Source organism: Varroa destructor, unplaced genomic scaffold (genome assembly GCF_002443255.2).
Source record: "Varroa destructor unplaced genomic scaffold, Vdes_3.0 BEIS01000001.1, whole genome shotgun sequence".
NCBI lineage: Eukaryota > Metazoa > Arthropoda > Arachnida > Mesostigmata > Varroidae > Varroa > Varroa destructor.
Window position 1 is genome coordinate 70,673,615 of NW_019211454.1, and position 26,332 is coordinate 70,699,946.

The 26,332-nt window shown below is 39.3% G+C and overlaps 2 protein-coding genes across 8 annotated transcripts; one reads left to right on the plus strand and one right to left on the minus strand.

Annotated features, from left to right (window-relative positions):
- Positions 1-214: 214 nt before the first annotated feature.
- LOC111243130 (protein spaetzle 3-like) lies at positions 215-11,749 on the minus strand. Its single transcript, XM_022788240.2, has 5 exons — positions 11,636-11,749; positions 6,407-7,750; positions 3,300-3,362; positions 2,436-2,718; positions 215-1,556 (listed from the first exon to the last, which is right to left on the minus strand). Exons 2-5 carry the CDS (start codon positions 6,697-6,699, stop codon positions 1,347-1,349), a joined length of 849 nt encoding a protein of 282 aa, XP_022643975.1. The 5' UTR covers positions 6,700-7,750; positions 11,636-11,749; the 3' UTR covers positions 215-1,346.
- A 340-nt stretch (positions 11,750-12,089) lies between these two features.
- dbo (Kelch-like protein diablo) lies at positions 12,090-25,612 on the plus strand. Of its 7 annotated transcripts, none has more exons than XM_086980072.1 (9): positions 12,090-12,314; positions 14,809-14,891; positions 17,207-17,478; positions 18,539-18,808; positions 20,450-20,749; positions 21,506-21,849; positions 22,283-22,531; positions 22,825-23,169; positions 23,393-25,612. In XM_086980072.1, the coding sequence occupies exons 2-9, from the start codon at positions 14,810-14,812 to the stop codon at positions 23,481-23,483; spliced, it is 1,953 nt and encodes a 650-aa protein (XP_086836198.1). In that variant the 5' UTR covers positions 12,090-12,314; position 14,809; the 3' UTR covers positions 23,484-25,612. The 7 variants fall into 7 exon arrangements, with proteins under 7 accessions (XP_086836198.1, XP_022644822.1, XP_086836203.1 ...); XM_086980074.1 differs by lacking the exon at positions 12,090-12,314 and adding an exon at positions 13,320-14,492; XM_022789087.2 differs by having other exon boundaries at positions 12,091-12,314; positions 22,825-25,612.
- Positions 25,613-26,332: the final 720 nt, after the last annotated feature.

Below are 26,332 nucleotides of genomic sequence, written 5' to 3' on the forward strand. Positions count from 1 at the left end.
ATAATGTTTTTAAGAGTAATAATGTTTTGAAAAAAAAAATGTTCAAGTATTGGCTTGCAAACAGTCAAGGCTATTTCGAAAACCCGTTATATATGCCTAATACATGTGTCATAGGCAATATAAATACAGAAGGTAAATTATCGATTGTCTAAAGAGTCAATGTTCACTCCGGTATTATAAAAGTAATCTAAAATAATAAAATAAATTAAAAAGATATGCATTTCTCACAAGTTGTTTTTTATTTATTGTTATTGTTATTATTATACAGTAAATAGATCAAAGTGACAATGATAAAATGAGGGCTAGCAATCATATAGATGATATCGTCAACGATTCTTTCAACTTTTTCGATACATATACATGTCGTCGTGTTCTTCAGATACAAACCTTAGGTTTGTTTTTATTCTTTCATACGTCAGCGTGTATAAGTTAGATGGTACTGAAAAAAAAAACAGCTAACTTTCTTCATTAACATGAATTGTGCAGATGACATTATAGAGTTGGTTTCACGAAATAATTACGATAGGATTCAACAACTGGGTGTTTTCTAATAAAAATCGTCGAAAACATGGGCTAAAATATTCAATAAGAACGCACCTAGAGCGTGGCATGGGGTTAATGATGCCTTAAGGGATTACTAAGTTATAAATGGGTTTTAATATATGCATCTAGCACCGACATTTCGAATGATTTTAGCGGTCTTGTAAAGCGATATGTTTATTAGACGAGGTTCATTATATCGTTTCGTAGATGGCGCAGTAAATAATGTAACACTATATGAAAAATAAATCCCTATGTACTTTTGTCATAGAATTTATTAATATGCCATATTTTAGTTTGATGTCAAACGTCCATAGCAATGTAGTAATGAGCTTCTAATAACGTCAAGAGAACATGGTACAAGTAGAATTCATATGCATTATGTAACGTGACAGTAGAGCGCGTCGACTTCAGCAGAGGGATGCCAGCTGCAAGCTTAGGCTTTCAGGCGTGCTCGGATGTACGCTATGTGCAGCTAGCATGCACAAAACCTAGTACTTAGGTCTTATTTCTAGGTACTCTTACGATGCAGCAATCTTTTAATAACGAAAATTTTTGCATATCACAGGTGCAGATCCTATGTGTATTGATATCATGTTATTAGGCAAAAGTCAGCTGACGTCACCCGTCCTCAGTCATCGTCTACTTTATGCTTTAATATTTGTCCTAAGTTGGCTGTTCTCGTTTTGCGTCCTGCGGTCATTTAGTGAAATCTTTTTCCGATATAGTTAGTGCCACATTAAAACCAAGCTGTTATATTGGTACGTTCGCATCTAAGTAAATTTATACACGACAGATTTGTTTGTCTAGTGATTTTTAGCCTTAGAAATCTGGGAATGTGACTGTAATAGGTTCTGACATCGACAAACACAGCACGAGGGAAACAAAAACCAATCCATAAATATTCCTTTGCAGTCATCGTCAGGGTCATAAGCGAGCAGTCGATGCCACTTGTATTTCTGTTCGCAGCCGCAGTCGGCGTTGCACTTTCGCGTCTGGCTGTTCTGACACATTTCCTACGAAGCACAAGATAAACACGCATAAAAAAAAAAAAAGATTACGAACATTTTCATTAATGGTTTTTAATAATATCACAGTTGCTGTCAGTGCAGTCATTTTCAAGAGACGCGATTAAATAGAGTAATATTTTCCTTTTTAAGCATCGTACCTAAGTTTTTTAAATATCATGCCCAACGCTGCAACACAGCCTCAGTTCTTGAACCCCCAATAAATCTGATAAAACTATCCGGAATTTTGAATATCAAATCGATTCACAACATTTTACAGCTGACGCTTGAGTGCTATAATAACGTATGTATTAAGTGTGATGCATGCAGTAAGGGAGACTTTAGCAATAACCCCTTGTTTGTTTGTTTGTTTAGCCAGAAGTTTGGTCGCAGAAGTATCATTTGATCTCATCTGGAGTAGGTCACCCTTGGACTGATTTGTAAAACTGGCGACGCAAAATTGGCATCAAGTAATATAAGCTAAAATAAAACAAAAAGCTAGATTAACGAAAATAGTTATTTATAATTCCACTTTTTCTCTAATTGAAACAATGCGCAATTAAACCCATGTAGAAAGTGCATTTCTTTTTCCCTAAAATCTAGTACAGCTTACAGGCTAACTTGAAAGTTTGTACTATAGAAATCTTTCTGGTTGTAATCATGGTGCGAAACGATCTATGTAACGTATTTTCTAAGTACTATTCAAATAAAAGCCAATTTTAATGGTGACGCTGACACTGGTCGCAATGTATCCAAAAAAACTGGTCCCTATCGAGATAAATTGGACAAGATTCATAAGGCAATAAAATAATTATAACACTGGTATGCAGAGTTTATTTGTAAAGTTTGCTCCTTAACGTGAATAAATTTTGGTTTTAGGAGACCTACGGTTTGAATTGCCTGTTGTAGATGTTGTGTATTAACGATTGCCCGTATTTTGCCGTGACTGTTAGATGCCCAGTACGGGGTGACAATCTCCACTGTGGATTCGCACGCGTCCACTTTGTGAGGGGACCCTCCGACGTTAGCAGCTCGTTTTCCCCGATGATGAATTCGGCGTCCGTCGTAGGTCTGGAAATGCTCAATTGCAGGATCCGATGGACTATCGACGTTACCAAACATACGACGAATCATTGATTTATTGTCGTCGATGAAACTATCAATTCTTTCCCTGTATGTAACGAAAAGGGAGGAAACGAAAACAAGAAATATATCAGCGGGTATAACTCTAAGCGCGGACATTGGCATAAAAAGTAAACATATGACTCTACTGGACGGTAATCGCTTTGAAGCGCTAGTGTAGGGTCGTTGCGCCGAGTGTAATATTCCTTTACTTACTATGATTTTGACGTTTCCTACAGCGGTAAAAAAAAAATTTGCTTTGAGGCACCGACTGTGTCAGTGGTACTAGGCGTTCTTATAAATTCACTGCGCCTAACCTAGCAGTCGTTTTCATCAGCTTTGTCCATATATTAACGGAAGGAAGTAACGCTGCATTTTTTCGAAATGTAGTAGAATTCAGATTAAGTCAAATATTCTCTTTTCCCTACATTTGTGTACTTCCAAAAGTTCGATGCCGTATCCGGCCCGACTGTTGTCTGTTGTCTGAAAAGCTAGATATGTTAAAATTCAATTTTTTGTACTCTCTTAACTATAGGAAACTATCACTAGCCGGTTGCTGCACAAAGCCTAAACATATACATCAGCCTTATTTCTGTTTCGAGCGTAGAAACACCGAAGCTTTGCTCTCACCTTTTGCACGTTTTTTCCTTTGAGAATTTGTGGCCTGCCACGATTGGCTCCGTTAAGTTGATGCTGAAATCAAACGAGGCAGGTCATAAACCGGGGAAGGATATGAAGGCGTTAGCAGTATGGCCGTTGTACATTAACAACAATAAATATATATATATCTGGTGATTTGTTTTCGATGAAGGTCAGCGTTTTAGCTGCAAAGATATTTCATGATTTCACTCAGTTCAATACATACTTAAATCAATATCTAGTCGAAAAATTAAGCTTCATAGTAAATAATAACCTTACTATCAGACTCGTAGTGAAGTCAATAATAGTTCAGCTTATGTATGTAGTAACAATAAATGCTATTCTGAAGTAGCTGGCGATGTTCTGAAGATTCTTCATTCTGAATATGTTGGCGACTAGACTGGTTAATATATTATAAAATATTTCAAGGGACACTTGTGTCAAACAGAATGTTGAACCCTAATTCTCGCGGCCATTATGGCGACAAACATGTCAACCACAGTTTTATTGGATCGATGTTTTTATGGGAGACTAAATAAACATTCATTAATTGAGTATAATTAAAATGTACGAATAAACACATTATTTGAATTAGGCATTCTCCTAAAGGCAACTCAAATATTTAATAGGATTTTCGACACTGACAGTAGATGATGACGACTTGTTTGTTTTGTCTGTTAGTGAAAATGAAAAAATTACAATTTTTAGACTTGCCAATATCCTTGAGGTTACCGAAGAAATAGATTTAGCAGATGGGTAACAGTAAATCTGATAAAAGCAATGACATTCAAGTCTGAATGTTTTTTCTATCTAAATTTCCCCTGTTTATGCCATTGAGACTCATAATACGGTACGCAGGAACTAAAGACAAGTGACTAATTGAAGTTACTCGATCTAGAATTAGAGATGATATAGGTGGGATCGCTAGAGGAATGCTTAAAACGTAAATTCGAAGTGTTTGTTTTTACAAGTTGGTATTATCTATAGCCACGAGTAGACAGATATCACTCATCATAGCTAATTGATCATTTGGACTTCCTAATCGACATTTTACTCATAACCAACGCTCGATTTCATTAAAAGGCCTAATAATACAATTTTTACTTGTCAGAGCGTTTTTTGCTGACCAACTGCTAAAAAGCACATCATAAATTTTAGTTCCAGTCTGGACTTGTGAAACACATCGCTTGTCATGGATACTTCCAAAAACACCATTTTTACAATTTTTTATCTGGGCTTTATATATTAACACTGCTAAAAGCTCTGTGAACACTTACGCAAGCGGCCAAAGCACTTTTGTAAGCCTTCACTCACCAAAATGTGTATATACATTTAGCTTTGTTGTAAGCCAGCACATCGCCAGAGCAAAGGAAAATTCCGTTCCGTGGCCATAAACGTGCCGTCAAAATCAGCCCGTGTCATCAACTAAGCTTCAAGACATCAGTATGTCCGCGTCAGTACTCTTTGATAGTTGTGTATTACGTTATCTTATCTTTTATTAAATTATTTTCCATATGTAACGTATTGCGGCTGGATATCTCAATATTCGACGTCTAAAAGCTATGCATTTTCGAGCATCATTTGTAGCCGCTTAATTTTTTCTATGAGCTTCGTGAGTCTGGGCGCCGCGGTTCAGAACACCGCAGGAATCCGGGGGGTTTTTAGATTATGACAGAGGTTTATGGGTGTATTTTTTCGACAGCAGAACGGCAAAACAGTTTCTTATAAATGTGATTTACTAACTAAATAGTTTAGGTAATGTGAATCTAAGTTGATTATTTAGGGTATAAATTAAACATTTTAGCAAACATTTAACCGTATCTATCCTACAGGCCCACTGTGAAACTGTCTATAGATTCTTGCAACAACTAGAGTCCGCAAAAAACTGTATAAGTTTCGATCCTTTATGCCAAGCTTATATGGAACAGAGCTTGGGATGATTTTTTTTATGCCTACGATATATGCACATAATGAAATGAGGCTTAGATAACTTTTTTGAGGTACTCTAAAGAGGAGCGCGCCACAAATATAAAATCTGTTGTTTGTTATGCTTCATTTGTCGCGCTGATGGACAAGTAGACTGTCAATCAATTTTAAAGCCATCTGAATAAGAAAATACAAGACAAATGTACACCGAAGAGGATGAGTGATTTGTTCTACTAAATGTTTAGACAAAAAAGAAAAAACATAATTTTGAAGCGTTTTATAAATTAATGGGCTGGTGTAAAATCGCGCTGTTCTTTTACTTGGTAACTCTGCTAGTGTTTCCGCTAGAAATTCCACGCTTATCTATGACGTATTATAAAATGCTCTTAAGGAATAACGATATTCATAGGCTACTTTCGTTTTGGGTCGCCCATTGATGCCACCATAGTTGTGTTTGTGAAAATTGCCAGTCCATCAACCTTGATAAAATACTGAGGGACTGCATTGCAAACTCACGAGACGAGAGGGTTAAAATCACGTAATTTGCCAATTATCGATAAGTCAACTGTCAATCCTAAGTCTAAAATGGTACCGTAGTTTATTTTAAGAGACTATCTTTGTTACGGAAAAAAAAAGTTAGCAGTTTGGTGTTTCTAGACTTCGATTACCTCACTGTTTCACAATTATTTATCTGTCTAAATGAGTGTGCTATATGTGTAGGACCAGTTCGTGAGGCTCGTTTTCAATATACGACTTTATAAAAAAAAAAAAAAAAAAAAAAGCTATGGAAAGCTAATAAAAATGTTTAATACGTTCCTGAAAAAGCAAAGAACGGTATATTGAGATCTTATTACGCGAGACTTAGGTTTGTATCAAGTCGTTTCCCAAAGATGTATATTGCTTAATGCCCGTGAGACAGATTGTTTTCAAATAAATGAAATCCAATCAGGCCACATCATTATACATCCTTGGATTTTAAATATGACTGGGCACGGGATTTAGGTAGTTAGTTGAGATCATCTGCGTTTGAATGTCTTTAAATTGTTACCCTAAATGCGTAAATCTTCATTAAGTCTCGTATTAGTCCTGATTTGAGATGACCAGCTTGATGAATAGCACAAGTAACCATTGCCCCGTATCTATAATACTGCCATCCGAGATAAACGACTTACTTTGGATAGAGACTCCCTGCTGTAGGACAATACAGCTGGTTAGCCGCCCGCACACATGGCAAGTGCTGCATTGTTCCTGCTGCAACTTTCGGTACCGCCATCTCAATAAGCAGTAACACTATAGTCACCCCTCGTACAGTCTTTAGACTTGGCCACCGAGCGAAGCCTGCAATGTTTCTCGTGGAGATCATTACCTTTCGTGCAATACCGTTCAGTATTTGTTGACATATTGTTCTAGTAAACTTTGCGGCTGTACGCCTCGGATAGTCGCCTCTTGTATTTGGCGCCGCCATGACGCTGACCGAGCGAACCTCGCTGGGGATCGCTTTGGCTGTAGGACACACACCGCTTGCAGTGGGGGTAGTACCACTACTTGTGTATATCACTAAGAACAACCATACTAGCGCGCACGAATAACTGTACCGTCCACCATTCTAGAATCTAATGCATATCTTTGATCGTGCACTTTGATGATAACAACACCGAGGTTTTCAGATTTGAGCACATTTTTATTTTCCAACAAAGCGATTTTACTCTACGAAGGAGCATCGAACGAAGTACCGGCGTCCTTCGGTCTTGACTAGCGGAGACTCCCCAGTCCTCCCGCTGTCCTATAAAGTAGCTTCCTTTGCGGTAAATACTTCACTCTATGTTGTACTTCAATCCGCTACACATTGGCTACAAATAACAGCAGCAACAGCGACAACAACAAGATCACGACGACGGCAACAACAGCTTCTTCTGTTGTTCTGCTCTCGCGATGGTCGACGCTGACGCGCTGGTGGTGGTGCTATTATCCCCGATGAAACGAAGCAGCCATAGCGAACGTGGTTGAAGCCCGTCCGTTCGTGAGCGGCGGAGACGAAGCCCGAAGTAGCAGCAGCTCAAAATCGAAAATGTTGGGATAGTGCGAGTCACCAGCTAACAGCGTACGACGACCGGACATGTTGCTGAGCTGGGGAGCACAAGAGAGCGACGTCTCGACGTACGTTCGTAACGATGCGTCCCGCCCGATATTCCTTTCGGCGACGTATGGACGTTCTTTCAGTTAGACTTTTCTGTGGTAGCCATCGATGGCTATAGGTAGGTCTCTTTCCCTTACGACGTAGGTTCTTAAATGAGTGTATACGGGCACTGGTCAAACCAGTAAGGACTCGGCAGCATCTTCTCAGTAGCCTGCCCGCATCTACTGGCTAACTACTAAGCCCTAACATAACAAAATGCGATGTCAACATAGGGATCTGGCAATAGGGTGACTCGTTTTTTTAAACCATTATTATGTGTACCATCAGAGTAGACGTTCTTCCCGTATCAATGGCTTACGTCTGTATGATTTGAAATCGTCTGCAATGAATGAGCAGGTGTTACATTTTTAATTAGGCGCAACAAGTCAAGCTTTATATAACACCCCACTAACCTTACAAAAAATATAACCAGCGCATAGTCCGCAATGATTGTGCAGTCATACATACACGCCTATTCATGTTATGATATATACCTCCAATAGTAAAAGTAATTCAAATTATTAAATCTGTGAGGTCACGAACGCATTTAATCATTATGTTAACTTTACTGAGAAAGGCCGTTTTTTTATTCAGTCTCAGGACAAATCGCTCATCGAAATCATATTCATAAAGCAGAATACAAAGAGTTTTACTAAAACAATGAATCCCAACTTGAAGGAGGGAAAGGGGGTCGAAAGCAAATTTTTATTACGGCTCGATTTCCTTCCGGTAACACGCGTATAGCATCCTGACATGATCTACGATTTTGTAAAACAAAATTAGCCCTATATTTGCCTACGAAACCAGACTAACCGTTATGCAGAAGGACATTATTTTTGACTCAATAAACTGATAAATATAAACTGTTTGCAAAAAACACGACATTTTATAGAATCGCAGAGCCGCAATGGTTGTAGCCAGTGATTCTGTCAATGTATGTTTTAGGGATGTTAAATTTTCATGGAGATGGTCTCTGGTACGGCCTTTTACGAAATCATTATCACTAGTCCGGTCTGTATTAGTTCGTCAATGCCGTTCTACTGTGAGATCGGTAATGAGTCTGCACTTTTTGCCAACTTCAGTTTCACTTGATTTCACCAGCTGCTAAACGATTGCGTACAATCAATTTTCTCCGTGAATAGCTGACTTGATAGCCCGTACCCTATACGAACACGATTTCATGAACAAACAGCCCGCTAAGCGACAGGCCGTTATTGATTATTCTTCCCTCACAGCAGTTAGTAAAAAAAAAAACCGTTCAACTTTGGTATAATGTTAAACGATGTTGTAATTATCCATGGACGGTGTCCCCTTAGCTTGGCTCACCTGACTGCTGAGAACGATACTGGGTGCATTTTGGGCTTCCCCAGCGTAGCGCAAAAGAAAACAGTTATTTATTGTTTTTCGGACTAGGGTTAAACTGTTCGTCATTTACTCGCTCGCTCATGTCGTAATATCTATTTAGACTTAATGTAACAAAATTGAGCCAATTAGATGAATAGATAGAGAGTGATCTCGACGTTAAATGAATCCCACTGCAAATGCTGATGTCAAAAGCTCAGAAGATTTCTAGAGATAATCGGCCAGCAATCGCTTAAATACGCAACCCCAGAATTTACATGACCACGCTCAGTGTTTGCCCGACTGACAACCAGGTTTTACATTTCATAGAACTGGAAAATCGTTAGGTGACACATAGTGGATTTGCCTGCTGTATCTACTGTTCGATCGCGCTGGATAGCAGTAACTTTCACTAGAGAACGGATAACAATCTCTTGCAGATAAAATCGTTTTCTTTATGAAGCCGCATAGAATAAACAATGGTACTCACTAACATAGGCGAACGACGACGACGAGGAGGTTTCCAGCTAACTAAGACCTGCTCCAATGTCATAGTGTTATTCAAGATAGCCTATGAACATTGAAGTCTTCTTGAAAATCTTGATTGTGTTTCTGGATCAGTTTCAAAAATCATATTATGGCCCATTGAAGCTATTTAATTATCGCTTGATCCGTGACTCTTGTTTATGGAGAACTAAATTCGATTACATAATGGTCCACGGGTTCATCGTTCTGGGTGGCTAAAGGCTCTTGCCTATTTTCGTATAACTTTTTAGGTCAAGTTTCCCAGAGCTTAAATGCTTTTTTGAGTTACTCTAACGCCATACCCATAGAAAACGGAGCGCTTTAGGAATATTCGATGTTTATTATAGCGGGGTACAATACAAAAAGGTATATATCATTCCGAGAAACAGTGATTCGACTTATTTTGCAGACGGCTTTCCATTCTTGGTATGCAGAGTTAGGGAGCTTATCGTTTGACTTTCTTCAATCTCCTGTTATCTCTCACTCGTTATCTTATACGCGGTGGCTTGGATAGGTAGGTCTCTAAATCCGAGGCGACCAGCTGGGTCGAGCTCGTTATACGATACGTACACATAGATGCGTAACTTGAGTTACCTGCTCTTTTAAATTACCAATGGACTGAACTTATAACTCAATAGTAATTTATGTTGTGTGATATGTTTGGCAACCAGAGCATACAAAAGCGAAGCTATACAAGGACAAGCAAATAGCGGTAGAACTTCAACAGAACATCGACTCAAACATAACACATACATTTAAGAAACAGTTATAGCGGAATAGTCAAATGCAGGTTTTCCTCCAAGTTCTGCCGACACATTTTCATGTTTGACTATCAAAGATCATTCTAACAAATAACTTGCGCCCTTCAGCTTTGATTTTTTTTTAAAGGAACAAGTGCACTCGTTCTGATAAGGGCACTGTCGTGTTAAAGCTATTTGTGGATGCAGTGATTTTTTGTATCCAGCAATTGTTCTGCGAACGTTTTGTTGGCTGCACAAGATTTTTATAAATACCCCGTGTATTAGATAAACACCATATAAACCGAGAATATCTGAGAGAGCTCGCATTTGCGCGCGATTAATACGACTAATCTTGTCGGGAATGTTCTCAAATTAAAGGCATTCATTTAAACAAAAGGCTTCTTTACTGCAGGGGTAAAACCTATGAGACATAATCCTTGTTAGAACCTCAGTTAAGCTCATCTACAGGGTGTATCGAAAACAACGGGTGTTCCGCCCAAAGTTATAATATTTATTAACCATTGCGTGCAGTGATCTGTCTCAATTCCTTCAGATCGGCGCTACCTTGCGGTTCGTATATTTGCATAAAGTTTAATCGAATTGAGTTGAAATTATCAAATATTATACGACTAGTGTTAGATTTTAGTGTATCGGTTTTCGTTAGCGCTTGTTTTGGAGGTGTCGAAGTTATTCTATATTTAAGCAGATGAGATGTACGGCTCACAAGCTAAATGTCTAGGAAAAGCTCTGTAGAACGCGAACATTGGTCAAATGTATTGTTACAGATGTTCGTAACGCGTAAATGCGTCGCGTGGAACTTGCCAAAAAAAGGGAAATTATCACACGTTCAACTTAACAATCTGTCCTATCTTATTAAAATCTTAACAAAGCGCAAAATCATAGACAGAAATTAATTGGCAAGTTGTGTATAAAGACAGACTGGCATAACTGTCGTCTGATAACATCATGTTTTCCTCCACTCAAGTGCGATAGTTTTTTTTCTGGATTACTAAATAGCGGAATAAGGCTAATTTGATGTAACTTACTATATATTACAATATCCATTTATGGTCTGGCTGAGTTAGCTGAAAATATTAGATAAGGAACTCCGGGGCACGTAACAGCGTATTGAAGTATGCTGCAGAAATTTAACTCTAGTTCTCTATTCGGAAAAATTTTAAGAATAGGGCAATTCATTCAGTGTGCATGAAGAAACCGTTCGAGTCATTTAAACTACGTATAACACTCGAATAAATGTGTGCAGGAGAGGTAACAAATGCTTCTCCAGGAATATCGCCTGAGTGCCAGTGGTGATAACTAGACTGTTAGTTAAGCGGGCCCCAAAAGCTGCTTTAAATAGTGTGCAGTGATAACAGATGGTGCTTTAGAGAGGTTGGCGGATCACCAGCCCCATCCTTATTACCGGTGACCATGAAAGTGATTCGGTCGATGCACATTACGGAGTACCATAATTTCACCTCACAGTCGTTAAGCAATATCTGAGCTATTATAAAGCACTAATTACAGTGTCATGGAACTATTCCTGAGCTTGATTCCGCTAGCTATCCGTTAGTCTATTGAAAGTAACAAAGCTGTTTATGATATCTTCGGCTACTTACCATATATAAACAATCTATTTTTTCATACGTTTACGCTTGAATAAATAGTAGTACGCTACACATGGTAACTAACAAACAGCTCTCCAATGACCCACAGCTAATGGAAAATCTGACGCCCATACATTCTTAAATTTCATAGACACCCGCCGACTGTCAAACATACGCTGCACATAGGCGAGAGAGAGTGCCAGCAGAACGGATGGTGCCGCAAACTTCGATGCTCAGCCACCTCGTCCACATACTAGTCCGCCACTGAGTTCAATCTAAGCCTGTAACCATATCGTTCCGATGCTACAGAAAACTCACAAAAAGTTTCTTCGAATTGCTCTTTAATACGATGCATTTGTGTAAGCGAACATTTGAAACTGGTCACCAATCGAAAGCTCAGACGCAGCAAAAGCCCCAGCTAAATCCAATATGGCGTCGATAGCCGCCACTAACCCTCCGAGCTTCTAGCCCTTATTTTGTGAAACGGTGCTTGTCTAGCATTGTACCGAGCTGCCCTATGTAATGTTAAGCTCCGATGTGCTGTTGTACGCCAAGTTTTATGATATGATGTCGTCTCCTTGTGCCCATTGCTAGTAGGATTGTTAGATAGGCATAAAATACTGCGCGCCTCTTTGGCTCAGGGCATTCCAGGCAACTATGGAGATGGATCTTACGCACCTTCCGGTCACCAGTATGTGCATTAGTATAGTGTTTGGTGTAAACAAATCGGGATGACGACCTGCTTTAGCCACGAGGAGTGCATATTTGTCTGTCGTTATCGTCAAGTAGATATTTGTATTTGTTGGGTTGTACACAATAGGGTTATATGATGGCTCCATATGAGCACGACGTAGGGACTGTTACATTGTTGGTGGGTTAAGCCCACCGAAATCAATCTCAGGCGTAAAATTGTGTACGTGACATAAGGTTAACATCCAAAACTTCACCTGGTAGTTTTCGTGCTGGTGTGTCATAGTAACAGAGGTTAACTAAGACTATTTGCTAGTTGACTGTAATAAAACGATGACTAACATTCTGCGTCAGGTGGACATTTCGAAGCGACCCTCCTCTTGTGCGCGGGCGCAGTGCTTACAGTTACCCCAAGCTGGACTATACTTTCAATTAGGCTGTTTCGCGCGTTGTACTGATTCGAACTTGATCAACTGCCGACATTTAGATACGAATTCAGTTAACCTACGCATATGCCAACAACATATGTTGAATACATGGCAAACTATATCGAGGTTATCCCACTTCTGGGTAATCAATAACAAAACGATAGCCCCACACAATTATCATCGTGTGTAGTTGGATCTGAAGCCGAAATTCGGTGTCTTTTGTGACACATCGCGTGTCTTACGAAACGCCAGAAATTGCGGTGACCTCGTGTTTAAAATAACAAATATTATGTGCCAAATAATCGCACCTGCGCTTATTATATGCAGGAAGTTTTGGCAGCACTCGTAGTACTTTTTTCTTATGAGTTTCATCCTAATCTGAAGGAAATCACTAGAACTATAGGACCTTTGAAGTGTTGTGAAATTCCTCTATGAAACACCATTACTAGGTGTGTTGATATTTACAGGCACTGCATTAGTTATATTAATGGGCATCTTGCAGTTCTGAGCGCCGAGGATCAGTATTTGGTAATATTGACGTCATGAGTCTATAGAAAGATAAACAATTTATCTCTTTAAAAAAAGTTAAACAATTTAACTTTTTTTTGCACGTGTGCGTGTATATGGTCGCACGTTATATTTTCTAGATATATGTATTTTAATATATATGAGATATTGTGATGTATTAGATTATTTTTTGGCTCGATAAATACGAATTGCATAGATTTTCACCGTTCTTTTGTTGTTTGTGGACGATCAACAGTTGCCTCCAGTGAGGCATCTACTGTCCCCCCAATACCTTCAGTCCATTTGATACGATACGTACCAGATAACTTTTGCCACACTGATGTCATGTTTACGCGCATCCTTCTCCGCCAAGGTTTTTTGAGGGTCTTCGTTAATTTTATTCTTCGTTGCTTAAAGTTGTGTTTCAAAATTTCTGTCAAGTTTAGTTTGTCGAATAGAAAGCCGTTATCTTGATCCGCCGAAGTTAGCGTTGAGATGCTGTAATCGAAATTAATGTTAATGTACGGATGAGAGAAAAACTGTTGCCCTCTTAGACCTCTTGTCGGTTCTCTTCAATTGCTGCGTTCTTTGCTACCGCCTCGCGAATACGCAACTGAAAGTCGATCGCGATGGTACTGACAACGGCGACGACGCCATCGCGTTTTCGAGCATCCGCGCGAATCTCCAGAAAATGTTCGCCTCTCAGAGTTATACGAACGGACATCACAAGGAAATGTTTTGCCCGTTTTACGTCGTCACCACGATCGGCAATGGTGCTGAAGCGAAACGTAAAAATCGAGCTGCGGACGATTTTTCTTGAGGGGACAGAGGAACTGAGCGAGATGTCGGCTAGTGTCGACCATTTACGTATTCCCACTCCTCGCTATTCGTACAGAGATTTATAGATAGCTACACAAATGTTCGTTCCTCTGCGGACAACGGGGAATTATCGTACTGCGGGTGATGTCGATAGCGCACATAACATATTTAGAATTGCGTACGAATGTGACGCGCGGCGACCAGTCTGTGGCGTTTCGAGAGAAACTGTAACAGAAGTAGTTGCACTTTCTGTTGTTCAAGACATCAACAGCGGTAATAACGGCAGCTACTTTTCCGGCGTCGTCAACGCTATCACCGTCAGCGTTGGCATCATTAAGAGCAGCAGTAGATGGGTGATGAAGAGTTGATTTCATAGGACGTGTTTGGTTTCGAAGTTACGCTCTCCTTGGCATTCGGCTGGCGGCGTATGTTTCCAACGGATATGAACTTCTATGACTTGTATTTTACCCCCCGTTCCACGGACCTTAAGTGTTCGATATGTTGCTCAATGTTTACTGTCATTAAAAACCAGTGCACCTAATCCTTGCCTAAACACAGTTTCCTCTGGCAAATGATTGGCTATAATCAGAAGTGAAATGTGATGGTTATATGATAGAAGAATAGTTGCGACCGATGTGGACTTGTGTATGAAGGGCCATACACAAAGAGGTTTACGTTTGTAGCCCTGTGCCAGAATCCTGTGTGACCTTTTAAACGTAGAACTGCTCTTTTTTTTTTAAGGATGTCACCTTGCGTAACTCGAGTGTTTCTGGGGATGCCCGCATCAATTTGCTTAGTGGACAAAGTGACTGCGCACAGTTATGGTACGAAATGAAACATCACGAATCCCCGAAAGCTGTAATGTACTAATTGTCGACGATTTTAATCATATTCATAAAGGAATTGTATGCATTTGGATTGAAGATCCTCAAATTCAGCTGGAATATTTAATATCGCTCGTCTTGCAGGTTAACGAACAACTGTTCACAGCAGCGACTATTTCCGATTTTGCTAAGTATTTACTTCAATTTGATGTTTTACGTGTAACAAATAACTCAGGTGTACATTGAACGGATTTCTGTTCTAATTCATAAGCGCGTACTTATGTAAGCAGATTTAGGAACACGAAAACGAGATTCTGCGATAGTCGCTTGATCTTTTAAAGATTTTGCAGTTCACACAGAGCTAACTGATTGGGTGAGTTGTCTGTGCTATTAAAGTCGATGCGAAGTACATATTGAGCATAGAACGACTCATGCTACTGTCAACTTTTAGTAAGTAAATACGTTAGGTCATTAAGATCAATGCGTCAGTATTCCACGTAACCTTGTTTTTATTGTGCATTCAGTGCGTGGATGTAAACAGTTGTGTTTTCATTATAAGTTTCCAGAAAAAAAAAGTTTTTAGCTTGCTTCTACGTTCATATGTGGAAGTTTGTATTCACATACGATTTTGAGAAATCAGTCCAAAGTTCCTTACGCGTATCCGCCTGCACTTGTTGGTGATGAGATGCATAAAACGGCCTGCATTTCATCTCATGTAGTTTTAAATCATTCAGTACCCAAAAGTCGTAAGGCTAATACATTAAACGTGTTTCTTTTAGTATTTGTTACATTTTTCTAGACCGCGTGGGAATATTATTCTAATGATCACGCAGTATACGTAACATATTATATTACTCAGTGTTCTGTCGATACGAACGGAGAATGAACTCGAATTACTTTTTTTTTTCAGTTACTCCCCGCTTAATATACGAGAGTAGCCATTTAATTCAAGCAGCACGTGAACGACGTTAAAATTGTATTAGCATTTTTCCCAGTTTTTATTTTAACAATGCAAAAAATATTACTTCAGCTTGTCTCTTACACTAAGGTAATTTAGTTAACTGGGCTGCAAACGACAGCGTCAAAGGTCTGGGCCGCCTGCATATTTAAACTTATGCTTTTCAACTTACTGTTTTGAATACTTGTAGGTCGAGGCGTTATTACAGGAACAAGGCCCTTAATATTGCAGAGTGCCAAGGTAGAATTAAATTAAGGTAGAATAGAAGCTTTTATTTTTGACCTAAGTTGCAGATCAAAATGCGTGTAAAGTATGTACTAACTGATTAATCATTTGCATCGTTTTATACTCAAGTGTTTTGTTTGTAGCTAACTGTCAGTTTCATCGCCCCTGCTACCCTGACCTACGGATCTTTCTCTAAAAACTAATTTTCTTAACTAGATTATAAAAAAAAGCTACTTAAAATGGCCCGACTATCATGAAGTGCTACCCTGCGGCAAAATTCAAAGTTCCGGAATTCAGTGACTAAAAAAGGTCTTAGTTGCCACCTATTTATAATGGATGTGCAGTATGCCGCTGGTTATTGATGCAGATTTCCGTTCCGACAATAATTCGGTAACTATATGCAACCAAAACATTATCTTGCTCTCAGGGCAAAATCGACGAAATAGGCTCACCCGTAAGCCGGTTAGAAACAAAACTGAAATATAAATATTAGACCTAACTCGTTTTATGATTACTACATATTCTGCCATACTATATTATTACTACAGTTATGCCATGCTCAGGAATTCAGCTTGTCAAACAGATAGGAGCAACAGCGTAGTCTTATTGAGATACATCTATATACAGATCGCAAGCAGCCGCAGTTCTTTTTCTCCGTGGTCGTATCGTTGTGGTCCAGACACTACAATAATTTTCGTTTCTATAAATGGTAGAAGGAAAACATTACGAAAGTGAAGTTTGATTCTGTCTAATTATTTGACTTAATTCCGTTTTTGTTGCTCATCCCGTATTTTGAAGGTACCAGGTACATGAATGCAGAACCAATGCAAACTAGAGAGATTTACAGACAAAAAAAAATTCTGACCATGAATAAAATTACCAATTTCAGTGTTAATAAAGTATATTATAAAGATATATATTAGTACTATTATATAACAGGAAATAAGCTTTTACGGTTTCAGCATTGTAAGCCTTCGATTTCAATTGAATATGAGCTGGACCGACGAACTATCGGCTAAGCAAGAAAATTTTCAAGCATAGCAAGTGGCACCGTTGTTATTATCGGACAATACAGCAAATTAATGTAACACCATCTTATTTGTGGTTTCACGTTTTTTTCTGACCTGAATAGACCGAATGGATAGTTCGGTCGCTGGTGCCACGGAAGGCGCTGTCGTACCAGCCGGTGTCGTCGAGCCTGCGAGACTGGAACATTCGTCAGATAAGCATCCACGACAAGCCCTTGATGCCATTAACGTACTTCGACTTCATCGGGAACTTTGCGACGTCGTCCTCGTCGTCGGGAGTAAGAAGATCTTCGCTCATCGAATTGTGCTATCGGCATGCAGTCCATATTTTCATGCCATGTTCACTGGCGAATTGGCTGAAAGTCGACAAACGGAGGTAAGCTCTCGTCCTTTTGCTTTGCTAATGAAGGTGTTCCCTAGGCCATTTTTATATTCCATAGTATTTACATTTAGTTTGGATAAATATGTATATTGGTACAGATTCAATTATAGTCGGACCATACGCTATGTATACAAATGGTTAAAAGGTCTGGCGCCTATTGTGTAATTACGAGGTCGGGTTTTTTGCCAGCTATATATATGGATACGCAACGTGTGATCTTTGATGAAACCATATTTCGTTAGCGTATCCAGCTCGATCGGAACGAAGTCCGGAATCATTTTAGGTTTCGAGCGTGTCAAGAAAAAAAGCAAAAATAAAGACTTCGGTTTTAGTTCATCCTTTGGAGGTCATCGATCGCATCCGATCACCACAAAATGCAGTTTCGAAAGCGGGCCACAATTAAAATGTAGGTGGGTGCTTAAAACTATTCCATACACGGATGTCTTCAGAAAACGGATGATTGTAAGAAAACACGAACGATATGATCTACTTCCATTAAGCTCCCCTGACAGGCCGCAGTATAACGACTTCATTCAAAAGTGAATGTGGCCTCGTTTTTATTCTAAGAGACGCTGCATTCACTCATCGGTATCAATGTAACTTCTTTTCGAATGCAGAAGAACCACTACTTTTTTGCATTATTAAAAATAGCATTATAAACATTATGGTGTTTTTCTTTATTATTCTTTAGTATAACTTTGTTTTCGTTGTTGATTTGTTTGTTGAAAGTTTAATGATAAATCTGAGTGTTTTCATCTGTGTTCAAACAGTCTCAGGAGCGAACAGACATCAGCACCTAATGAAACGGCCGAAACTAAAAAAGAAGATTATTTAGAAAATATACAGGCTGCAAAAAATGAAACTGAATATATTTATTGCGTAAATCATTAAGTCTTTATTTTGAATTTGTACGTAATGATTGTCCTATTTTGGGAAAATAATTGACCTTATTTCACTTACAGCTTGGACATCTTCTCTTTGTATACACTACAGCTATTAATTAGCCCTACTTCGGTAATGTTGTCACTAATCAGGCCATTTGCTACATTTGCAGGTAACGATTCGCGACATTGATGAGTTTGCTATGGAGTTAATTGTGGATTTTGCTTACACATCACGGATCGTCGTCCAAGAGTCAAACGTACAGATGTTACTGCCAGCGGCCTGTTTACTCCAGATGACAGAGATTCAGGAGGTGTGTTGTGAGTTCCTCAAACGTCAGCTTGATCCTTCCAACTGTCTCGGCATTCGTGCCTTTGCAGATACCCACGCCTGCCGAGAGCTACTGCGTATAGCCGACAAGTTTACTCAGCACAATTTCCAGGTACGGTACTAACTTTGCTTAGGAATGCTTTTATTATAATACGTACAACAATCGGAGCATGTCAGAATAATCCACTTTGGCTCTTAATCTAGTTCTTATATGACTTTAATGTACTATAGATGAGCATCGAATATAGCTCAGATCTGATATATATATTATAGTTGTAGAGTATGTCTTTTCTAACATAATCATATCCAGACATATGTGCCTCTGTTTCGTAGTAAATACGTTTCAGCCTATCGGGCTCTTCTCGGTGTTGTCCTAGGGGAAATAGAAACAATTTTATCAGTTTCTATATAAACTAGTTTTATACGATAAGATGAAATTTTCTATTCTTGGTCGAAAATGCTGTTTAAGCCTGGTTATTTGATTGCGACACTCATACTCGCCCTCTTTTCCTCGTTTGATCTATGTTTGGCCTCGCGTGGGCACTGCACGATTGCTACCGAGTTGACAGGCTGATTCTCTGTATAGCACACGAAAGTAAGGATGCATTACACCGGCGAATGCGGCAAGAGAGGACATGAAATTATGCGTCCTGGACCGTTTTGTGTAAATGCACGCCGGGTTTTTCTGCGTCTTCTCAGGCCCAAAACGTCAGCAAGGCCCCATATGGGGCAGGAAAGGGCTATGGAAGGAGTGGGTTAGGATATGGGAAGAATGATGCCGACCTGACACACCCATCACTGACCCAATGGTAATGGATCCTATTCGACGTTGACCGATCTGTGCCTAACCTTTTTTCTAATGCTTTTCCCATGCAGAAAAGAGAACTGATACGTATCGGTCAGCCTATTGAGCTGGCGGCTTTGGTCACAAGCGACTGCCGTCGTTGTCAGCTATCTGCTCCGTATCCCAAAAATAAAGCGACATACTATCTAAGTCTACACAAGTATCTATGTGACATAGACCTACCTTCCTCCTCCGTCTTACACTCCAATGTAGGGTTAGTTGCTTTTAAAATTAGTTGTGTAGATAAACCTGTTTCGTAAAGAAGCCTTCCGCATTGTATCTATTCATGCTTGTGAATAACATGCTGTTGGACACAATATCAAGTTAGTCATGCCAATTATCAGGTCACCCATTTATTTAAACCTTCCCGCCACATTCCAACCCTGTTTAATCCCGTCATCATTACTGATGTATATTGATGTTTATTTTGGAACTATAGAGCCTTTTGTTAAATCTCAATTTAATCGTAGAATACGAACATGTTTTTTTTTTTTTACTAAAATTACACTAATAATGTATCGCTTAATACAAGAAGGCGCTTTCCGTGAGCTATACCGCATGTGTGGGAAAACCAAATTTCGTTCTACGGTGTTCTTTATAGATTTGTCTTCTTATTCTGTTGAAAACAATTTCTTAGGTTCCTATTTCATAATGCGTCTACGAAAGAGATGCTGACATTTTGTGGTATTGATATAACTGTCTGTTTTCCTTTAAATATTGTTTGGGCCATGTTTCAAGTCTACCTCTTTATAAAATAATAATGTAAAGATTATTGCGATTTTACTGGCGATGGGACGGTTGACATTTTCAGAAAGAAAAAAAACTGTGTCAGTCCTTAGCGGCGACACCATTGCTTTTAAAATCAGTCGCATTTTTTGACGTGTTTATTCAAAATATTGACGTTTTTAGGAAGTCATGGAGTCTGAAGAGTTCCTTCTGTTACCGGTAAACCAGCTAATGGACATAATCTCCTCGGACGAGCTAAACGTTCGCTCAGAGGAGCATGTATTTACAGCTGTTATGTCATGGGTGAAGCACAACGTTACCGAACGTCGCCAGTATCTTGGTCAGATCCTCGGCCACGTACGGTTACCACTGTTAAGTCCAAAGTATCTCGTCGGTACAGTCGGAAGTGATCTTCTCGTCAAAAGCGATGAGATCTGTCGCGATTTGGTCGATGAAGCCAAGAACTATCTCTTATTACCTCAGGTAAGTAAACATTTGATTAATGGAGGCACTAATGGAATTGGAAAGCTCAAAAAATCCATACAGTTCGTGCGATTAAAAAAATCTGAGTCAATAAGTTTTATACAGAAATTAATGCTACGAACTCCAAAATGTGTTCACCCGTAACACATCGTATTACATATTAACCGGTAGTAAATACCAGTTAGGTATTATGCCACGTATATCCTGAATTAGATCACTCGACATTACATGATGTTCTGCGAACAAACAGGTAAGGACTAATTTTGCAGTTAGTTGTTGAAGCTATCAGACAAAGACGCTACAATATAGATAGATTAGGGAAACACAGATCACCAAGTATTTCTAAACAGTGCAGGAGTATAATTCCATTGTTATTGTTATTACTTCGAATTAGGCTTCGAATTGCATTTCGCTGTTGTAGGAGCCCGAATTGTGAAATTATGTAATATTCAATAGCATCTAGCCTGTTTTCTGCAGAAGTACATACGAAATACAGGCGGCGTATCTATTGTACGATGATAAAGTTAAGAAAAGGGCGAATGATGTTAAAGAGAAGTAAATAGGAATGAGCTGAATCTTCCTAATCCTGTCGATTAGAAATACTTTCATCATAAAAGGAACTATCCGTGCTTCGTTTATCATGCACAGTTGTATTGAGGAATGTCTTCGAAATTTCGCGAAATTCATATGGCGTTTTCTTTTGTCCGCATACGCTTAAGACTTGCTTGGATCAATCATTGTTTTAATTCTGCGTAGGAACGACCTCTAATGCAAGGTCCTCGCACTCGACCACGGAAGCCAGTGCGCCGGGGAGAGGTTCTTTTTGCTGTGGGTGGTTGGTGTTCCGGGGATGCGATAGCTAGCGTCGAACGCTATGATCCGCAAACAAACGAATGGCGCATGGTAGCTCCGATGAGTAAGAGACGCTGCGGAGTCGGGGTGGCTGTACTAAATGATCTACTTTATGCTGTCGGAGGTCATGACGGCCAAAGTTATCTTAACTCGATCGAGCGATTTGATCCACAAACGAACCAGTGGAGTTGTGACGTTGCCCCAACTTCCAGCTGCCGAACCTCAGTCGGAGTCGCTGTTCTCGACGGGTAGGTAATGGCCGTACTAAACAGAAGTACAGCACAAAGAACTAAGAGAAGTTCTGACAGTAGATTTATAATACTTTGTAGTGTGCTTGTGTGCGACACGAAGCATATATCTAGATTAAACTATTTGCTTTTCAGATTGTCCAGCCCAAAACTCTCTTGCCATTATTACATAATTGTTTAGAATTTTTCGGAACAATCGAGTGCTATTTGCATGCTTCTATATCGCATGGTATATTGAACTCTATACCATTTATGCATGTGCTAGCAGCTTTTAAGTTTCTGGAAAGAGAAACAATCTACTAAATATTAAGTAAGTTTAAGTGATCTACATTTCAATATTGACGTATCGTAAGAATCTCGATGTATATATACAGAACGATATACAGAACCTATTAGATACGATTGCCAAAAATAACGTTGTGTTATTGAATAGGTATTTATATGCTGTAGGCGGTCAAGACGGTGTGTCCTGTCTCAACTTTGTGGAACGTTACGATGCCGAGAAAAACCGATGGACAAAGGTTGCTCCTATGGGAAGCAAACGCCTGGGCGTAGCAGTGGCTGTTTTAGGAGGAAATCTCTACGCAATGGGTGGCAGCGATGGAACATCGCCTCTTAACACTGTTGAGCGCTTCGATCCGCGCACAAATCGATGGACGTGCGTGGCACCGATGGGCACAAGGTGACGACTTGTAGCATTTGATTGTAAACTGTAATATGCTAGTATGAACTTAGTAATAAGGCTGTTTTTATCAAGTTGGACAAACACAACGTGTGTACGCAGTAAAACACCAGCCTAAACCTGTGGTTTCCCGGGCTCGGCATTACAGGTGTTCCTTCTGAGCAATGAAAGCTACCACTGCACGGTAGTTTTTTCAGCTCAGACATGACTTCTCCATGGAGAGCCATTATTATCGAGTATATAGCGATCGTTTAGTTTTTCTTACTATTTCTTACTTTTGATGCCAATTACAGGCGAAAGCATCTCGGCTGCGCGGTGTATAATAACATGATCTACGCTGTTGGCGGTCGCGATGATACTACTGAATTATCCTCAGCCGAAAGGTATAATCCTCAGCTGAACACTTGGCAGCCCATCGTCGCTATGACGTGTCGGCGAAGCGGTGTTGGGCTAGCGGTGGTTAACGGTCTACTTTACGCGGTTGGCGGGTTTGATGGAACGACATACCTCAAAACGATTGAAGTTTACGACCCAGATACTAACCAATGGAAATACTGCGGTAGCATGAACTATCGGCGACTTGGAGGCGGTGTTGGGGTGGTACGGTTGCCTCAATGCGATATGACAACACATTTCTGGTAAATGAGAAATAGAACGGATGCAGCAGTAACCTAGAAAGAATCTAACGATGAAGGACATACCTTAGTTATAAATAGCTCTTTTTAAAGGTGAAGGTCGTGTGAACTGCTCGAAACTGTTGATACTCGTCTAGTTGAAATTAAAGGACATCTTTCGCAATACACCGTATCAACGTAAGAAGGATCAAAGTGCATACGGTAAGCTCGGCTCTTTTTCATGCAGTGAACTATGTGAGCTGACGCCAACCAGGAAGACTTGTAATACTAACGAAAGGATGCGGGCCACGTCAAGACCGGTGACGCACATGACGTAGTATATTTAATTTTGACGACGAGTTGATAACTAAGAAAGTTCAGGTGGAAGTTCGTTTCGGTGATGAATCGCTAATGATTCTAGTTCACACTTATGGTATGTATACACATATATACAAAACACCGCACCTAGAGGCTTGTGTTCAATTGAGAATGAACTTTGTACGAGCGATAGTGGGGTGGCCTTAATTCTACAAAATGCTCTGAATCCGCATCACTCTGGTGTTGTAGTTATTACAGATTTGACTAAAAATCATAGATTCCTGACTGTAGCAGAGCTGTTGTTACTGTATACTAATGACAAGTATAGGAGAATACACGTTAACACTACTAGTTACACGAGGCACACAGGCATTGTGAATGCAAATCTTATAAGCGTTTGTATGGGTGCGTGCATTGGCCATCTGCCTAAGGCGTGACATAAGTTTGCTGTTGCTCACTCATTGCTAACCCTGTAACATGGCCATTAATTAGTCTTACAAGTAAATGTCCGCCAGCCAAGAGGAGAGTGGAACCAATGTCACTGCAACAAGCAGCCGATCTTTAGGTCATAAGTGTCATAGTTTTATTTGTATTTGAATATTTACTTGTGTACTCATGGTTCTTCCGTACATTATATCTATGTAGTGTAGCGTTTATGTACAAAACTTGATATTCGGTCGTTTTAGAGACAGTGTGCTTCAGCTCTGTGAGACGGCCATTTAAACATTTGTAAATGAATCGCGCTGAACGGTCCTGAACATCGCAAACTGAATTTGAAGTACAACTATTTTTTTTTATCTATTTAGTGAGAATAAGTTCAACTTTTAGCGGTTCAAAAGAAAGATCTAACCAAGCGTCTATCACTGATTTGAAAACAACTCTATTGAAAAAATAAAAACATACAAGTAATCAGGTCAATGGCTATCTAATGCTGACATCAATTGATGATCAAGTAACCATAAACAACTATGCTGATAAGTGTACGTCGATAAAACGCTTAAAAATACATACTTTTAAATCATAGATGAACAACTAGTTTTAATTGCGTTGAATGAACAGGCAAACGCAGATGAGTTGCAAAATAAAGGTTCTGTGTCGAACCGCTTATTTTTTAGATTGGCAGTTCGAGGTTAGTCTGTTTATCCTGTTTATATATTCTTGAATACCTGTACTGCGTTGAGTATTGTGTAAATTTGAAGACGGTCTCGCATAATACATTATAGGAAAAAAATAAAAAGACAAATATGGCAGTAATGAAATCTTTATCAAGTGTCAGACATTAATGTGTGAGCTATAACTGTGAAATGGTAAAAAAAAAAAGAAAAAGTGATTCATGTGGAACAATCTCAATTACTGCAATTGTTGAAAAAACCGATTAACCACACATGATTGCTGATTACTCCATATGACTGAGGGCTAATACGAGTGTTTCTAAAAAATAATTGTTAGATTGTATGGTGAATCTTTTAGGGACGTGTTTAGCAAAGAGCGGAGCTAAAGGAAAGTAAACATACTCTACACATATAAGTCGCTAGCAAACGACAAGGCAGCATTTTCAGCCGCTTCAGTTCTTCCATAATTATTTTGATTTTTAATGTATTAAATTATTGTTTATTAAGCCATCCGTAAACCTTCAGTAAAATGAAAAGGGATAAACATACATATAGAACTAAACTGGTGATCACATTCTGTTCACGCGCGGACGCAGCCAATATTACCCTGGATGCGCATTAAGGGAAGCATAACTATTGGCATAAAAACGAACGATTGTAGCCCTTACTGTTGGAAATTATCAATGTATATATAGATGTCTTCGTTATCATACGGATGTCTCGGTGAGATGTGTACTGAAACAAGAAACGAAATGAGTAAATAGATGGATAACTACATATGGTGTGTAAGCGAAATGTGTAGTAAGTTGAATCATATAATAGATATGAGTACTATGAAGGTGCTTCGCGCAGATCTATAAAATTTTTCATGGAACGATAAGGGTGATAGTGTTATTACACAGAGCTACTACGTAAATGAGAATAAAATGCATGTTCTCCTAACTAGAACTTTCCACCTATCTATTTATACGCAATTTTATTCACGAATATCGAAGAAAATAAAGCTCAGTGCATACGCCCTTAACATGCTGATAACATGAAGTGAAAAATTGCTTAATACAAATTATGCTTATAATGGTTTAACATAATCCTATCTATGCATCTACAAATGAACAATACCTTAATCTGCAAAAGGACATTGAAACAGCTTGATGATATCATACTCTTTTGCCCCCATTGCTGTGTCAGGTCAAAAAAAAAACGACAAATTGTAGTTCTAACAAACCGAGCAAGTTTTTCACATTCTCCATTTAGATTTGACTAACAGGATCATCGAATGCATGATTTACAAAGAATTAGAGAAGTTACCCATGCTTTGCAAACGCATCATGCAACGATTTCCTTGAACTATACTTCTACCTTTTGTTTATGATTTGTTTCAAGTCAGCCAAGGACATCCTATCGTTTATTCAAACTCGTCAAAATTGCTCGTCGATCTTTTTTGCCTATGTTATTGCCTTCGGTTGGCACAAATTGTATGACCTGGTCAACAGCCAATGTCGGAGACAAACGAATTCACAGAGGCTTCAGATTTCCAGACTATGCAGAGCGTGCAATCCTTTAAAGCACTTTAACATTTATGATGGAAACGAAAGCGAACGAGGGGACGCTACACTTAAATACGATACAGTAAGAAACATTGTAATCAAGTGCGATTGCGAAATTGCCTTAGAACCTGCGCGTCTGTCTTCGATCATTCGTTTTCGGCGACACACGGACAAGCAGTTCAGGCAATGCAAAAAGGCGGCTGTAATAGC

What these genes read in the sequence shown, in the direction of transcription:
- LOC111243130 (XM_022788240.2), bottom strand. Translation starts at nt 6,699, where the DNA reads ATGGCGGCGCCAAATACAAGAGGCGACTATCCGAGGCGTACAGCCGCA. An exon ending in GCAGGGAGTCTCTATCCAAA is followed by an intron (nt 3,363 to 6,406) that starts GTAAGTCGTTTA and finishes GTTTGATTTCAG; the next exon opens with CATCAACTTAACGGAGCCAA. An exon ending in TACAACAGGCAATTCAAACC is followed by an intron (nt 1,557 to 2,435) that starts GTAGGTCTCCTA and finishes TGTGCTTCGTAG; the next exon opens with GAAATGTGTCAGAACAGCCA.
- dbo (XM_086980072.1), top strand. Translation starts at nt 14,810, where the DNA reads ATGTCACCTTGCGTAACTCGAGTGTTTCTGGGGATGCCCGCATCAATT. An exon ending in ACTATCTCTTATTACCTCAG is followed by an intron (nt 20,750 to 21,505) that starts GTAAGTAAACAT and finishes AATTCTGCGTAG; the next exon opens with GAACGACCTCTAATGCAAGG. An exon ending in GATATGACAACACATTTCTG is followed by an intron (nt 23,170 to 23,392) that starts GTAAATGAGAAA and finishes TTTTTCATGCAG; the next exon opens with TGAACTATGTGAGCTGACGC.